We start from the raw sequence: 18,178 nt of genomic DNA, 5'->3' as shown, positions 1-18,178 counted from the left end.
CCCCCCCCCCCCCCCCCATGGAAGTGTGACCGCTTCACGCGAAAGGGGAGCTTCCACGTCCACAATTGAGGAAGCGCCACCAGAAGTGAAAAAACTACTGGAGGAATGGTTGACAAGTACTCTAAACAACATACTCGACAAACCTGTTCAAATGGCGAACAGAAACGTTGCACAAGCGGATACCACAACAACCGCTGACGAGCAACCTGCTCCCCCAACAGGTAACACTCACGCCGCTGTTGATGTAGGTAACGACGCACTTGCGGCCATTCTAAAGAAAATGGAAGAAATGGAGAATGAGAACAAAGCGCTCCGCGACCAAATAAGGGAGCATCAAGAAAGGGTTGATAAAATACCGGGCGCCCCGAAACTGCTACCAAAACGGGACGTCAGCCGATTCGTCGAACAACCGTATAGCGAGGAGGCAGACCCACATGCCATACCCAAGACCTTTAAAATGACACCATATTTGAAGATATACGACGGCACAACAGATCCCGAAGATCACATCATTTATTACGTCACAACAGTAAAAGGCAACGACATCTCAAAAAAGCAGGTACTGTCAATGTTACTGAAGAAGTTCAGCGAGACCCTAACGGGGGGAGCCTTAACCTAGTACTCATAATTACCAGCACGTTCAATAACAACGTTCGAAGAAATGGCCGACAAGATCGTCACTGCCCACACCGGGGCTAAGAAAGCGGAGGCCAAGGTGAATGATATATTCGTCGTTAGGCAATTGCCTGGCGAGGGACTCAGGGACTTTTCCTCGCCCGGTTTAACAGAGTAAGAATGAGCTTACCAAATGTATCAAAAGGGATGGCGGTGATAGCTTTCGAAAATGGGTTGAACAGGAATGGGTCGAGAGCGGCCAGAAAGTTATTAAGTAGGCTCATGAAATACCCTCCCACCACTTGGGAAGAAATTCACAACGCCTACTGCGCCGAGGTGAGAGCAGACGAGGATGACCCTAACGGTCCAACCCAATGGTTAACGTCAGTCCAAACAGAGTCGAGGAAAGACCGTCATAATGACGGTCGAAGAGACCAGTCAGGTCCACACCTTAACCGAGACAGGCATCAACCCTATGTCAGAACAGTCATCCCACCATCTCCTCGCTATGCGGAAGGGCCGTCCAGGCCGCTTACAGGGACTCGGCGAAACGAAAGAGGTATGCCTCCACTCTTATCTGCTCACAATTTTTGTGTTTCCCCTTCAGAAATAGTGTACGCATTAGAGAAGCTCGACCCGAAGGTGAAGTGGCCACAAAAGATGAAGTCCGACCCAAGTACCCGAAAGTCGAACGTCCTCTATGAATTTCATCAGGAGCGGGGTCACAAAATCGAGGACTGCATAGCCCTACGGCAAGAAGTAGTGAACATGCTTCACCAAGGGCACCTAAAGGAGCTGATGAGAGACCGAGGAAGAGCCAACTTCGGCCGTGGACGAGAACAACACGAAGGCCCTCCAAAACCACCCTCCCCCGCCCGCACCATCCAAATGATCATCGGCGGGGGCGATGAAGCAGCAATCAACCACGTGAAGTTTACCACCACACATAAACTAAAGCGGTCGATCACCCACGAACGGTATGATGACCTCGAAGACAGTATCATCTTCGATAAGTCAGATACCCACGGTTTGACTTTTCGTCACTTCGATGCTCTTGTCATTACTTTACGTATTTCAGATACTGATGTAAAAAAAATAATGGTAGACGATGGAAGCGGCGCATGTATTATTCACCCTCGAGTTCTCGCACAAATGAGACTCGAGGACAAGATAGTACCACGCTGCATAACACTAACAGATTTTAACAATGCAGTCGAGCGAACCTCAGGAGAGATAATGCTGCCCGTTCTGGCCGGGGGCGTCACCCTAGAAACAACGTTCCATGTCATGAACCAAGACACAGCTTACAACGCCATCATAGGACGACCGTGGATACACGTCATGAGGGCCATCCCGTCCAGCCTGTATCAAGTAATCAAGTTCCCTAATCCGTGGGGGATATTCAGCATCCGAGGTGAACAACGCACAACCCAAGAATGCTATCGCATCGCCCAAGATTGTACATACACTCAATAGCTAAAGGGAACAGACTCAGAAGCATAGCAGTTACCATAGTCGGGGTCCGAACTCAACGAGCAAAAAGACGTCATCAAGGACCCTGACGTCATGGAAGCCGCAGGGTCAACGGTAGAAGACCTCGACCCCGTCCAACTAGACAACAGCGACAACATCAAAAGGGCTTACATAGGCCATAAACTCTCAGAACCAGGTAAATTTCATAAGTTTCTAATTGACAACGCCGATCTGTTCGCTTTCTCCCATACAGATATGCCAGGTATCCTGAAAGACGTTGCCACGCACAAGTTGAACGTCGATCCACTCTACCCTCCAGTACGACAAGTGAGAAGAAAATTCAACGCAGCAATCAACGAGGCCATCAGTGATGAGGTGGATAAACTACTTGCTAACGGCTCCATCCAAGAATCGAAATACCCCCAATAGGTCGCCAACATAGTCATGGTGAAAAAGAAAAACGCGAAGTGGCGGATGTGCGTGGATTTCACGGACCTAAATAAGACCTGCCCGAAAGACTCCTTTCCGTTGCCTCACATCGACCAGCCCATCGACGCAACGGCAAGGCACGAGTTATTGAGCTTCTTGGACGCCTACTCAGGTTACAACCAAATCATCATGGAGGAGGAAGACCAGGAAAAAACTACTTTCATCACCCATCAGGGAACGTACTGTTACAGAGTCATGCCATTCAGGTTGAAGAATGCAGGGGCGACTTATCAAAGGCTGGTCACTAAGATGTTCAAGGACCAACTCGGCAAAAGTAATAGAAGTTTACATAGACGATATGTTGGTCAAATAAAAAAGGAAGGAAGACCAAATCAACCACCTGAAGGAAGCCTTCGGTATACTAAGGCAATACGGTATGAAACTGAACCCCGAAAGTGTGCCTTCGGCGTAACTTCGAGCAAGTTCCTCGACTTTTTGGTGTCACAAAGAGGCATCGAGGTCAACCCCGACCAAATCAAAGCCATCGAGGGAATACCCGAAGTATTGACCAGCAAGAAATAGGTACAGAAACGGATAGGCCGTATAGCTGCCCTGTCGAGATTTATCTCACGATCCTCCGACAGATGCCACAAAATCTTCAACGTGCTTAAAAAGGACAACAGACTCCAGTGGAATTCAGAATGCATCGAGGCCTTAAGAGAACTAAAGGCATATTTGACCTCTCCCCCGCTACTCGCCAAAGCGGAACCCGGTGAACGACTCCTGATATACTTGGCCGTATCAGAGGTCGCAGTAAGTGCAGTACTGGTCCGTGAAAACAAAGGTACGCAATCTCCAATCTATTACATTAGCAAAACCCTGGTCGACGCCGAAACAAGGTACCCCCACCTCGAAAAATTGGCCTTGGCATTAGTCATAGCTTCACGAAAGCTTAGACCCTATTTTCAATGCCACCCCATATCGGTAGTGACGACCTCCCCCCTAAGGAGCATCCTACATAAACCCGAACTGTCGGGAAGATTGGCAAGTGGGCCATAGAGTTGAGCGAGCACGATATAACATATCAGCCGCAAACAGCGATAAAATCACAGGTACTTGCCGACTTCATCGCCATTTCAGTGCCAAAATAATGCCCGAGGTCGAGCAGGAAACTTCTCGTACCTCTCCTAGGTTAACCGACCTATGGGTCCTATACACCGATGGTGCTTCCAGCGCGTCAGGATCTGGACTAGGACTCGTACTCGAGGTCCCAACAGGCGAAGTCATTCACCAATCCATACGGTGCCCCGATATGACTAACAATGAGGCCGAGTACGAGGCCGTAATTTTGGGACTAAAGCTAGCTCTCAAATACAGAGCACGACGAGTCATCCTCAGATGCGACTCACAAATAGTTGTCAACCAAGTCACAGGGACTTTCCAAATCAAAGAGCAGAGACTACAAAAGTACCAGGCAGAATTCAGAAACTACTACCAGAATTTAACAAATGTCGACTCGACCAGATACGTCAAGCACAAAACATCGAGGCAGATGGCCTCGCCAAGTTAGCATCGGCCACCAAGAACATTACAAAAGAAAATATGGTTACTCTCCTCCACTCATCAATAGACCAACTTGAGGTACACTCTGTAAATTTGACTTGGGACTGGCGCAACCGTATTATAACATATTTGCAGGAGGGAGTACTCCCATCAAACAAAAAGGAAGCCAAAAAGCTTCGAATGCTGGCGGCCAGGTATAGCATCATAAACCACAACCTATACAAAAGAACGTTTGGAGGCCCCTTGGCGAAATGCCTAGGGCCGAACCAAACAAGACGCGTCCTCGAGGAAGTACACGAAGGCCACTGCGGTGCCCATACCGGCAACCGACCCTCGTCAGATGCCTCATACGAGCGGGTTATTATTGGCCCACCATGAAGAAGGAAGCCGCCGACTACGTCAAGAAGTGCGAGCAGTGCCAGAAATACGCTCCTATGATACACCAAGAGAGCGAGCACCTCCACTCGGTCACATCGCCGTGGTCGTTCATCAAATGGGGAATGGACATTGTCGGACCCCTTCCAGCAGGGCGAGGTAATATACAATTTCTTTTGGTTTTAACTGACTATTTTTCCAAGTGGGTAGAAGCAGGTGCATTCGCCCAAATACGCGAACAGGAAGTTATCACATTCATATAGAGAAATATCATATGCCGCTTCGGCATCCCCAAAGAAATCAGCTGTGACAACGGACCCCAATTCACCGGAAAAAAGACCGCCGAATTCTTCGAGAAATGGAACATAAAGCGAATACTCTCCACGCCATATCACACTGCCGGTAACGGCCAGGCCGAATCCTCGAACAAAACAATACTAAACATCTTGAAGAAAAAGCTTGAGGACGCCAAGGGACTTGGCCGAAATTGCTACCAGAAGTACTGTAGGCATACCGCACCACGCCAAAAACAAGCACAGGAGAAACGCCATATTCACTAGTCTATGGGACTGACGCCATGATCCCAGTCGAGGTCGGGGAACCTAGTTTGAGATACTCCAATGAATGCGGACCAAGAAATGACGAGAACAGGAAACAAGACCTCGACGAAGAAGAGGAGCGAAGAGCCATGGCTTACATAAGAATGATAGCCCAAAAACAGCAAGCAGAACGGTACTACATCAAAAAGGCCAAAGTACGGCCACTCAAAGTCGGAGACTATGTACTCAAGGCCAAAACACAGGCGAGCAAAGACCCAAGAGAAGGTAAACTAGGAACCAATTGGGACGGGCCATACAAAATCACGGCAGCAGCAAACAAAGGATCATTCCAACTAGAAACAATGGAGGGAAAGCTACTACAAAACAATTGGAACGCCGCCCACCTCAAATACTTCAACTTCTGAAAACAGACGCCCTCCAATTCATACTCTTTTTCCCTCACCCGGGTTTTGTCCCAATTGGGTTTTCTCGGGGAGGTTTTTAATGAGGCGACGAAGGGGATGTCTCGAAGTTCAAGTATAATTCATCGCCCCGCCTATCGACTACTTCTCCATGCCGAACGATGAAGGGACTAGGTAGACTGGAACTTCTCCAATGTATGTGTGGAACAAACAGAAACATGTAATATTCTCCAATGAATGAAATAAACAAAGCAGCATCTTTGCACAACTCCACTAAGTCATTTTACACTTTACATTCGACCCGCTCGAATTACTTTACATTCGACCTCGCTCGAAGCTTTACATTCGACCTCGCTCGAAGCACTTTACATTCAACCTCGCTCGAAGCACTTTATATTCGACTCGCTCGAATGATTTGATTTTCAACCTCATCAAACCTTGATGTCGTTCGAGCTAATCAATACTAGGCCTCATGTCGATCTATGTCCAACTCAGCCAATATCAACCATATACAAATTGCCGAAAAATCAAGGACTTCCCCATATAACAAAAAAAAAGAGAGAAAAGAGAACGGGAATACAGAAATACATAGCAAAAAGGCAATTTTTCCATTTCAATTATCAGATTACAATACTTTTTACAAAGGGCTCGAGGACGCCCTCACAAAAATAGCAAAGCAAAAAACTAAGTAGAAAAGCTTCACGCCACATCATCCCCATCGGCGTACTCATCATCATACCAAAGATCAGAGGCAAGCCTATCCGCAGCGTCGTCATCCTCATCCCTGTCAGGTGTACCAGGGTCGTAACCACAAGCTTCACGGGTTGCACGTGCCTTGACACGGACGCCCTCAAGTCCGCTTCAGAAACATTCCCGGCAGCCTTCAAAGACTTGTACACGTCAAGTTGAGCCTCGGCATGGACCCACATCTCATACAATTCCTGCGGCACACCGGGATCGGCAGAAGTATGAGATGTAGACGGTTGTGCCTGCCGTCGTGTCTTTTCGGCCCTCAAGATAACGATTTGCTCTTTTAACTCGGAAAACTCCGCCTCTAAACCCTGGATCCACTCTTCCAACCTTGTCACCTTAAGCGCCGACGTCTCCACCTCGTTAGCCCGCTTGGACCTGCAGACAAGGAGGGCGTCATCTAGGGCCGTCGCTTCAGCCATAGCGGCCACTCTGCCTTTCTCAACCCGACCCAATTCTTCGATCTTGGCACTCAGCTCACCCCTCATATTGACAGCCCTTGCCTCCCTCTGCTCGAGTTCAGCCGTTAAGGACCCCACCTACGTCTGAAGGTCAGCGTTCTCAGCCATCACACCTCACTCACCTCGAGCTCGTCCTCCTTGGCCTTTAGCGCTGCCTCAAGCTCGCTGCACCTACTGATGGCCCTCATAAGCTCATCGTCCTCTCCCTTAGCTCTTCATCTTTCTTCGTCAGCTCATCGTCTTTCTGTTTGAGCCCATCACGAAGCGACTGAAACTCGCCATCCTGGCTGAAGAAGTCGGCTAGCGTTCGGTGCTTGGTACAATACTCCTTGTACTTGGAGGTCATCTTCTTAAAAATGGCCGTCCTTCGCTCCTCCCGCCGGTCGCGCTCAATCCCCATAATAAGAGTCTGATGCAAAAAAAGAGAAGAAGTCAGTGTAAGTATATTACGCATACGAAACAAACTTAACCTAAAAGGGAAAAGCACTCACTCGCAGGGCCATGCCAGATATACCCAACGACAGATCCGCATCTCTCACAGCCTGTAGCGTCGTATTTTCGGAAGCCGTGCACAGGGGAGCAAAGGCCGACACCGCCCGTTCTGAGTTGGCCAAGAGGTCGTAGTCCACGGGAATGACTATATGCCGATTAGGACCCTCCGTCCTTATCTCCACACGAGTAGTCCTCTCCATAAAGGTCTGTATCTCCTCAGGGTCGATGTCCGAGCCAGAGTCATCGTCCCCCGCAGGGACAACTCTATTTCCCCCGGCCGCCAATGACGAGCCACCTTCTGCGGCCCGTGTAAGCTCTCCGCTACCACGAACCCCCTTAACCCAGAGGGTCTCCTCTCCATGACGACACCCGCCGTAGAAACGGCCTCAACGTCTGGCGTAAGCACAGATTCCGCTTCCAAAGCAACGAATCTTTCCGGCTCAGCGACAATGGCCTTCTCGGTCTCCACCCTTCGTCTTTTCCTCAACGATGTCTCCTCGCCATTAGATGGCTCGTCCACGAGGTGTAGATAGGCTGAGAAGAGATCTCATCCCGCACGGCAACAGTTTGAGGGGCGGAGTCCCTCATTGGCGGAACTTGAGTCCGCCCTCCTCGAGCAGACTCAGCTAAGGAAAACTGCACTCCATCCGACGCGATAGCTTGGCGAAATGCAGGCACTAGAGCCTTCATCTTTTTGGAAACTCGCCGACCCGGCACCAAAGGGAGGTCACATCAAAAAGCGATAGTGAACGGCAATAAGTTAAGGTAGGAATAACACTTACTGGACGGGGTCTTGGGTCCAAAATGCTTGTGAAAGGACGCCCAATCGAGAATTCCCACGGTGTGGGGTAACACACGAGCCACCGAATCTTCAATATCGAAGACGGGAGAAGGTGCTCGTCTCTCAGCTGAAAACAAGGAAGCCGCGAGTTAGTCGAAAATGAAAGATTAAAAGAAAATAACGAGCATACGGCAAGATACTTACGATTATAGTTCCATTGCTCGGGAAACCCAGTCGGATTCGCCACCAGGTGCTCGGTCTTGATGAAGAAGTACTTATGCCAGAACCGCCGGTTCGTCTTATCATCCATCCCAGCCACCAACCCTTTGATCCCACGATGCCGCACGTGTATCAATGTACCTCTATAAAAGCTGGGCGAAAATAGATGCAGCAGGTGGCGAACGTTGACCTCACAGCCGGCCAACTCTGCATACTTCGCCAGCATCAGAAAAACTTTGTACAAATAAGGGGAGAGTTGCGCCCGGCAGACGTTGTAAAATCGGCAAAATTCCTCTGCTAATGGAGGGAGAGGAAGAGAATAACCAATTAAGAACAGATAAATGTAGAAAGCACAATATCCGGGTCGGTGAACCTCTACATGTCGCCCCCGGCCGGAACAATTTCGACGTGAGGAGGAATGCGATATTTAGATCGGAGGTAGGCTATTTGAGGCGGTCCCATCTCAGAAAGCTTCTGAGCAGCAGCGGGAGCGGGTTCCTTTGGGAAGTCATGTCTGACCAAAGGGTTCTTGGGGACTACCTCGTCCACGGTGGGGAAGTTTCCTCCTCTTCAACCATGAATTCCTCACCGCCGGGAGGAAGGGCCACCGATGAAGGAGTGGCATCGGAAACTTCGTTGTGAATATGAGGGGATTTTGACATATTTCCGTAGTGAAACGAATGCAACAAAGTCTGAAGAAGAAGATATCAACTGGGTAAGAAGTCAGGGATTGGAATTGAAGAGGCTGCAAGAGATTGAAAGCGGAGATCGGAGAAGAATATCAAAGAAACAATACACATGCGAAATGAGAAATGATGTGACACCAGAATCGAAGCAAAGTACCGTCAATGGCACCAAAACCGAAGCGATAGAAGCTAGGGGTGTGCATTCGAATCGGTTTATCGATAAATCGAATCGATTATTTGTTATCGGTTTATCGATATCGGTTTATCGATTTATCGATTTCGATTTCGATTTCGAAATTTTCCTTATCGAGTTATCGATTTCGATTTCGATTTTGTCCTCTTCGGTTATCGGTTTATCGATAAACCGATAAGAAATACAAAAAAAAATTAATTTTTTTTTTAATTTTTTTTTTACCCTTATTCTATAATACCCTTTCCTTTACCCTAAGTCCCTAACCCTATTATTTCATCTACCACATTTAAGGAACGATCATATTTAAAGCTCAAGGGAATGAAGTTCAAATTAATGAAAAATAGAATTAGCCGTGATGATGTATTTTTTTTTTTACCGTTGGAGTGTTGGTGGCATACATTTGATCCCTTACTTTAGTTTCGTTGCATGTGCTTGTTGACACAATTTTTATGTTATAAACGGTGTTCGTCTTATTTTAGCTTCTTTTGGTCCATATTAGTTAGGCGTGTTTATAGCGATATACTTTCTGTGGAATCCCGCAAATTTTCTTATTGGTGTAATCGATAACCGATCGATAAGCCCCAAAAATCGATAAATCGAAATCGAAACCTTATTGAAACGATAACGATAAGCATATGTACAAATCGATAATCGATAAGTAATTATCGATAAGGGTCAAAATCGAATGCACACCCCTAACAGAAGCACAGACACTGCATTGGGAAGACGCGCAATGATGATGCGCGTGGCCATGACGTCACCCCACATTAGCCACGCCAACCGCAGCCCCGCTGGCCACGTTGTTTTTTCGACCTCGGCCGATTCGATTCAATCAACACGACCAAATTTCTTCTTAACGGTTGCAGACCGGATCTGCTCATCGAGAACGTGTAAGATCACGACCTCAACAAGCGGAGGGACTAACTGTATTGGTCTAAATTTGGGCGGCTTAATAACTGCAAATAAACATGGTCGAGGATAGAGCCGACCACGGCACAATGGCGAGGAGTCGTCTTAAGAAGGATTATTCTCGAGGTCAAGTAAAGGGAGAAAGGAAGCAACAGTAGGATAGGTTTAGTAATAGACAAAAGGAATATTCCATTGGATATTCTTTATGTTGTACTTTTTAGGGTTTCTTGGGGATATTCCTTATAAATAGGAAGAGATAAAGAACAAAAGGGGGATCTTCACTTTTTGATAAAGGCACATTGTAAAGGGTTGACCATAGAGAATATACAAAAGCTTGTCTTGTTCACTGATTCTATTGCTCAACGCACGTTGTTCACTCTTTGTCTACAAGATCCAAAGATTCCTTATCCATCCTCACTTTTCATTATTCCACGTTGCTGTCAGGAAGAAGAATCACCCAAGTCTTCTAACATTTTGGTGATAAATTCATCTTTATTACATTTATTGCAATTATCTACAATTGCATGTTCTTATTATAACATTCATTTACAATCATTGAACACGTACTTGATATTTATTATTCTCGAACACGGTCTCATCCCACGGATCCCCTTCAATCTTAGATCTAGAATTTATTATGTTTAACTAGGATTCACCCTCTATTTCCTCATTAATTAGTTTAACAAAAAGCTTAACACTTTTTGATCAAACAAATATCATCTTTTATTTAATGTATAAAATTATTCGTCAAATTGTATTTCTCATTTTTCGTAATAGTATCAACGCCTCTCACCTTAAAAGTTATATTTTTTTCTAAATGGCATCAATATTTTAAAATCATATACTAGTAGTTTCTAGTATCTAATATATATAAATAATATTAAATAAATTTAAAAAATCATACTCCATTCATCTTAGTTTATGTGAAAGTATTAGGTGACAAGGGTCGATGTAACTAATTTTAAAATAAAATTTATATATTTAAATACTGCAGGAAAAGTATTATCATAAGTCAACATAGTTAATAATTTCAAATATTTTAAAAACGACTCGGAGAAAATTGTAGTCAAAGAAAAATATGCTTTTCTCCCCAAATAGTCATACATTCACATCAAATGGGACAAGAGAAAATTAAAGTTTATTTATTGTATTATATAGTACTTTCACATTTTCATATTCTTGCTTGAGTATATCCTTGCTAGTTATCATAAGTCTGTTGGTTTTCAAGACCTTGTGGTTTATGGGCGAAGTGCGGCAATAGCTACTTTTAAACCCGCTATTTAAAAAAAGATTAGTCAATTCACCCTAACTTCAGGACTAAGTATTCTGAAGTTGGAAAATTCAGGACTTAGAGCTGCTAATTTGAAATTTGGGACTAAGGGTGTGTTTGGTATAACGGAAAATGTTTTCCGTGGAAAATATTTTTCAAGAAAATGTTTTCTTGGAAAACAAGTAGTAATCTTATTCATTTTCCTATGTTTGGTACGCAAATTAAGAAAAATAACTTCTCAAGAGTATTCATAAATAATTTAGATACAATAAACATGAAGCCATAAACTTTCGAACCAACAACCTTCCGAACCCACAAATTTCATAGACTTCCAAACCGCTAAACTTTCGAAACCGTGAACTTTCAAACCCGTAAACTTTATAATTCCTAAACCCGTAAACTTCCAAACACATAAACCTCCGAACTCATAACTTTGGAACTTGTAAAATTTCGAACCTGTAAACCGAAAGAGGAAAAAACTAAAACTATATATATATATATTCCGGGGTGGGGGAGGGGTGGTAAAGAAAAACCAAAAACAGAAATTTGAAATTACAAAAAAAAAAGTAAAAAAAAAAACGAAAAAAAATTAGTACCGGGAGGGGGGAGGGGCAGATGGGAGGTGGGTTTGGCGGGGTGGGAGGGAGGGGTAGCAGAAAACGAAAAACAGACAATTTGAAATTTACTAAAAACAAAAAGTAAAAAAAAAAAAAAATTGCGTCGGGGGTGGGGGGTGGGGTGGGTGGGTAGCAGGGTGGTGACGGAAAAAAAAAGCCTTTTTAGAGAGAGGGGATTGGGTGGGTAGGGTTGGGTGGGAGGGTGTGGGGGTGTGGGCTGGGTTGGTGAGGGTGGGGAAGGTTGAGAAGGAGTTCTGAAAAATATTTTCCCTTCTCTTGATAAGGAAAATATTTTCCTCCAATTGGAGGAAAATGAGTTGATAAGGAAAATGATTTCCAAAACTTTTGAGCCAACTAAACATGGGAAAATTGGAAAATATTTTCTAGAAATATTATCCTTCATACCAAACACACCTTAAGTGTCCTGAATTTCTGAACTACTAATTTAAAATTCATGACATAAGATTCAAGCTTCTGGACATAATTTTCGAACTTTAGGACGCGATGTCATGAAGTTTGAACTTTGAGATTTAAACTCTAGGACGTTGTGTCCTAAAGTTTGAGCGAAATTGGCTAATCTTTAAATACATTATAAACTATGGATATATTTTAAACAGCATACTTAAAATTAGCTACCTGGTGTCATTTCCACGTGGTTTAGCCTAATTGAAATACATTGCGAGATGCATTTGGAGATGGGAAAAGGGCCAAATATACTCCTGTACTTTCATATATTGTCTACATTTAACCTCCGTTATACTATCGGGCCAAATTTACCCCAACCGTTATACCACCGGGCCAAATTTATCCCTACAATCAGCAAACTAAAAAATTACCCCTCAGTCCATCAAGTGACCTAAAATTTCCAAAATTATTTTAATTAAATCACTTGTTGTTCCTTCTGCTCCATTATATTCGAAATAATTGGCACTTACCTACTTCTGAATTAGAGAAAAAAATAAGAGAAAAAATATTAAATAATACAACCAAATAAACAAAAGTATAGTAAATTGAAAAATCTAAATTAGGTAGCTTTTCTAAATTCTAAAAGTATTTACGACATCCCAGTTTTAATGAATTTGTTGCACCAAATGTATGAAGACTTTGCAAGTATTAGTGATTGAAGTTGAAGTTCCTTGGAGAATGTTGAATTCAACTTTGTTTTAATTAAATGCCTACACAATGACAAAATATATTTGAATATACATGTACATTCATGATAATCATCTACATATAATACACAATAAATAGACCCACTGAATTATACGGTATGTATATGATTGAAAAAAAAATAAAATTTTAAACCAACTCCAAACCCATTATTACAAGAAGAGAAGTGGGTGTATTGGTAATTAATTTTGTTTTTTTTCATGAATAATTTGTATATTCTAGTAACTCTTTAGCATTCACATCAATACTAATTTCTAAAAATAATGGAGCAAGAAGAACAAGTGATTTAATTAAAATGATTTGGGAGATTTTGGGTCACTTGACGGACTGAAGGGTAATTTTTTTAAAGTTTGCTTATTTTAGGGGTAAATTTGGCCTGATAGTATAAAGGATGTTAAATGTAGACAATATATGAAAAAGTAGAGGGGTATATTTGGCCCTTTTCCCTTTGGAGATCAGGCTGAAGATGCCAGTAGCTCTGTCTCTCCTTAGTCTAGATTGTAGTCTGGATACTGACATGAGGAATGCAAATCTGCATTTTATTGAAAGGAATAAGTTCAGCAGCATTTAAGTTGAACTGTCTATTTAAGGTATGAAACAGATGAGTAGGAGGCAATGGAAATGTCTCTGAGTATATATAAACTAACATGATTTTCAATGTACAAATAAAATAACTAGTGACTGCAAGAGGGAGTAGTACATTTAAGACCGCAAGATTTGGTACATTACACTAATCTTTAGTTTAAGATCACAAGATTTAAAAGTCTTTTTTACTTTTTTTAAACTTTGTACGCAGTCAAACTAAGACACATAAATTGAAACGGAGGGAATATCATAATTCTAATTCTTTTCGAAAAATTTGTGCTGGTCCAGACTTTCCTTTATTATGTCATTAACTTTTGCTTTATTTCTACTGTCTTAGGATGCTGAATTTGAGTCAGCTGATGCAAAGAAGCAAACCAGCAGTTCTACATCCACAAAGAGATCTCGTGCCGCAGAGGTCCATAATCTTTCTGAAAGGGTATATACTTTCCGTACAGTATTAACACATATATTTGATAAAATTTTCCGACGGAGCGTGACATCGCTTCGGTAAGCGTGCATCCCGGATGGTATGGTATAACTACTTTTCTAGTATGATTGGATAATAAATATGTGAATGCAGAAACGTCGAGATAGAATAAATGAGAAGATGAAGGCTCTACAAGAACTTATACCGCGGTGCAATAAGGTTTTTACGCTATTTTCTGTTCATCAGAGTACTGCTCTTAATGGAAAGTGAATTCTTGTTTTCATATTATAGTTACTCTTTTATCAACTTTCAGTCAGACAAAGCTTCAATGCTGGATGAAGTGATTGAGTACGTTAAATCATTGCAAATGCAAGTGCAGGTAATATTTGTTAACATTCTCTTTCTCGTATTGGAATTTAAATTATCAGAAGTTCTAAGTCATGTATCGGTTGGAATAATTCTGATCCAATATCAGGATTTTTGGTACTCTGAATTATAAGGAATGTAAATTACTTTGTTTTTTTCCATTTTGACGCTTCACCTTTTAAAGTTTCCTTCTTTGTAGAAGTTTACTCCAATGCCGAGGAGATCTTTGGTGTTATAAAGGTTCTTGGCAGTTTTGAATTTATGAAAATCGTAGTATGTTTGAGGTCATAAGTGGTTAGGTAGTTGTAGAACAACTTCACCGATCAAATTTCATTGAAAGGAAGCATTAGCTGGACTTTGATTAATGGGAAGGACCAACACTTTTTAGTTTAATAGACTAGGAACCGGAAAATCCAAGTCTCGCTTTGGCTCAAGGAGGGGGCAGCCCGGTGCACTAAGCTCCTGCTATGCGGGGGGTTCGGGGAAGGGCCGGACCACAAGGGTCTATTGTACGCAGCCTTACCTTGCATTTCTGCAAGAAGCTGTTTCCACGGCTTGAAACCGTGACCTCCTGGTCACATGGCAGCAACTTTACCAGTTACGCCAAGGCTCTCGCTTTGGCACATCTACTGGAAATAATTCAGTGTATGACATATTTCTGTTATTCCAGAATTTGTTAACTATTTCTTGGTGCTGCTTTGTTATGTCGTTATTTATGTTATCCTGTTCATGCTGTATATGATCCCAGTATGTAAAATCCTGCTTTTAAGTTAACATGTCTTGTATCTTAATTTGAACCTGCTAGGGAAAAAAAATAAGTGATCAGTTTAGGATACAGTTTGATCATAGCTACTTGCCTGCAGATGATGTCCAGGGGATATAGCATGGTCCCTATGATGTATCCTGGAGCCCCGCAATACATGCCAACGATGGGAATGGGTATGCGTATGGGGATGGGTACGGGAATGGGCATGAACCGGCCAATGGTTCCATATCCATCTCTAATGCCAGGTACGGCAATGCAGAATGCAGCTGCAGTAGCACAAATGACTCCTAGATTTCCTGTTCCAGCATCAGTTCCTGTACCTGATCCGTCCAGAATCCGAGCAGCGAACCAACCAGATCATCCGATGATGAACTCACTTGTTGGACATAATACTAATCAGCCAAGACTTCCAAATCTTAGTGATCCATATCAACAATATTATGCTCTACACCAGGCACAAGTGTTACCACAGGCAAGTCCTTTGTTCTTCTCACTCATTATATTTGTTTATTGTTTTTTTCAGCCCCGCCCCCTTAGTTTCATAAGTCTAAATGTTTTGGAGTTCAATAGCAGCTCTTGCACTCATTAATTTTGCGCCTTCTAACATCTCGAGCTTTGATTGTACCTTAACCTCGGTACACTTCACACTCATTCAATCATGAGAAAAATGCCGAAACCCCAACTAAATCTTGATTCACATATATTCATATTGTCATGATGACGATAATCATGTGGAACTATCACCCAGAATTGCATCTTGCAACGGAGACTAAAATCAATATCAACTGTGGTCAACCGTCTAAAACAGCTTGTTTTCTCATTACCTTAATTTGTTGCATATTCTTTAAAAAAATCATTTCATAATACACAGTTTTTGAATGCAAAGTCAGCGAGTGGAACAACCCAGCAGCAGTAACCCAAGCAGCCGCATAGAAGGAAGTCCAGCAAATCATCAAACTGGTAACTTTATGATTCAGATATTCATACTTTTACATATTACTCCCTCCGTTCACTTTTATTTGTACACTATACTAAAAATACATTTTCACTTTTACTTCTCCACTATATTAAATCAAGAGAAAGACAATATTTTTTTTCCTGTTTTACCCTTATCAATAATTGCTCATTTTCAAAATTATTTCTCAAGACCTTTTGAAATGCTATCACTATTAGGAGTTATATGGTAAAATATATACTACATTTATTATTTTTTAAGGGACGTGAAAAGTTTAAAGTGAGCAAGTAAAAGTGAATGGAAGGAGTACATTATTATGGTTGTTATACCAGACTGAAGATTAAGGAAAAGATTAGTCAACACTGAAGGGCGCAAAAACAAGTGCATCTTAGTATCTTACATTATTAACTTGTTACTCCTGCTGTTTCATTTATACGTTGGGATCGAAATAACATGGTGCATGCGAAAACTAACAATACAAAGCTTGGTGGACGATAAATCAGACGACAAAAGAAAAATATACTAAACTAAGCTTAATAGTTTAAAATGGTTTGGTCAATTGACCTACATATGATAAAACTAATATAAAAGAAGAAAAACTATCGAGAGAAAAATCTCCCCCTAAACAAAACGCTTTAATGACTACATTGTGGATATTTTTTTTTGTGCTCATGTGAGAAGTAGAGATCCTTAATTTATAGATGTGCAAAAGTCTTCCAAGAAAAGGATAAGACATATTAAGGAGATTTAATACTTTTAGGAGTCTTTTTCCATTCCTTCAAGAAAGAGAGTCCTAATAGATTAGAAATTCATGGCAACGTCCTAACAGTATAGCGGTATTTGACTGAGCACGGAATTTAAGAAAGAAAGACTTGAATCTTAGAACTTGTGATCTTAAGCATATTTATGACTATAAGAGCATGTCATTAAGGGTAAAATGAAAAAACGAAAGAGTTTCTACATATAAAAAGGTGTCATCCTTTTTAGAATTGACTAAAAAAGAAAGAGTATCATATAAAACGGGATAGATAGAGAATGTATTAGTATATGTTCGAGCAACAAGAAGATAGCAAGCATAGAACTTTAACTTATTGTTTTTAAATCTCTTGCACAAATTACATGAAGGGGGGCCTTGGCGTAACTGGTAAAGTTGCTGCCACTTGACTAGGAGGTCACGGGGTTCAAGCTATGGAAACAGTCTCTTACAGAAATCCGTACAATAGACTGTTATGGTCCGGCCCTTCCACGGATCCCGCGCATAGCGAGAGCCTAGTGCACCGAGCTGTCTTTTTTGCACAAATTACGCAAGAAGGTGCTAAAAAATATTGTCTCGTTTTTAGCTAATATGACTTCTTGACTATCAGTGCCAAATTCAGAAAACTGATATAAACTTGGTATTTTATTCAATTTCTGTGCTTTTGCAGGTTGATTACAAGGTGGATCGACCAAGAGAGCCAAATTTTGTAGTGTAAGAGATTTAAGAGAAACAAGAGTGCAGTCTACACTGGCTGACTAATACGAATAACTTCACTAATTTGTAATTATTATGATAGAATTAGTATTGCTTTATATATTGTATTTTTATCCCTTTAAAATCAACTGCTGGTTGTCAAACTTGTTAGAATATTACCTACAGTCACGTCCGTTCCATTTCCTGTGAAGGTATTTGACTAGACACAAAGTTTATGAAATTAAAAAAGTGTTTTGGCACGTAAACTAAGGCCCCGTTTGGTCATGAGTTTTGCCAAAATAAATTTGGGATTTATTTTCAAAACTCATGTTTGGCCATAAATTTTGCCCATATTTTGGCCAAATCCTAAATCCCAAATTTCAAATCTCAAAATCAGCTATTGAGCTTATTTTGGGCGAAAATCCCAAAACTTGGGAATTATATACATGTTTTTCCAAAATAAAGTTGAAAAATATGTTTTGAAAACGTATGTCCAAACACATTTTCATCTTCAAATCAAATTTCACCCAAATCAAATTTTTCAAAACAAATTTGGGATCTGTGACCAAACGCTAGCTAAATATATACAAAGCACCCCATTAATTCTTTCTTCACGTGTCTTTTCATTCTCTCAAGAATGAACTTTTATATTAAGTAGGTCCTAA

At 41.9% G+C, this 18,178-nt stretch overlaps 1 protein-coding gene across 4 annotated transcripts in view; it reads left to right on the top strand.

The window, feature by feature from the left end:
- The window catches only part of LOC109214837 (transcription factor PIF1-like), a 21,700-nt gene extending 4,004 nt beyond the window's left edge, over positions 1-17,696 (top strand). For 2 of the 4 annotated variants that reach the window (XM_019378798.1, XM_019378792.1), the window contains exons 3-8: positions 13,887-13,985; positions 14,130-14,195; positions 14,290-14,355; positions 15,206-15,580; positions 15,999-16,068; positions 17,488-17,696. In XM_019378798.1, the coding sequence (XP_019234343.1) occupies positions 13,887-13,985; positions 14,130-14,195; positions 14,290-14,355; positions 15,206-15,580; positions 15,999-16,068; positions 17,488-17,492 (681 nt within the window). In that variant the 3' untranslated portion in view covers positions 17,493-17,696. Of the gene's footprint in view, positions 1-13,886; positions 13,986-14,129; positions 14,196-14,289; positions 14,356-15,205; positions 15,581-15,979; positions 16,069-17,487 lie in introns of all 4 variants that reach the window. The other 2 variants (XM_019378811.1, XM_019378803.1) reach the window with 2 other exon arrangements.

This window comes from Nicotiana attenuata, chromosome 2 (assembly GCF_001879085.1).
Source record: "Nicotiana attenuata strain UT chromosome 2, NIATTr2, whole genome shotgun sequence".
Taxonomy (NCBI): domain Eukaryota; kingdom Viridiplantae; phylum Streptophyta; class Magnoliopsida; order Solanales; family Solanaceae; genus Nicotiana; species Nicotiana attenuata.
This window is presented reverse-complemented; position numbering and strand designations above follow the sequence as displayed.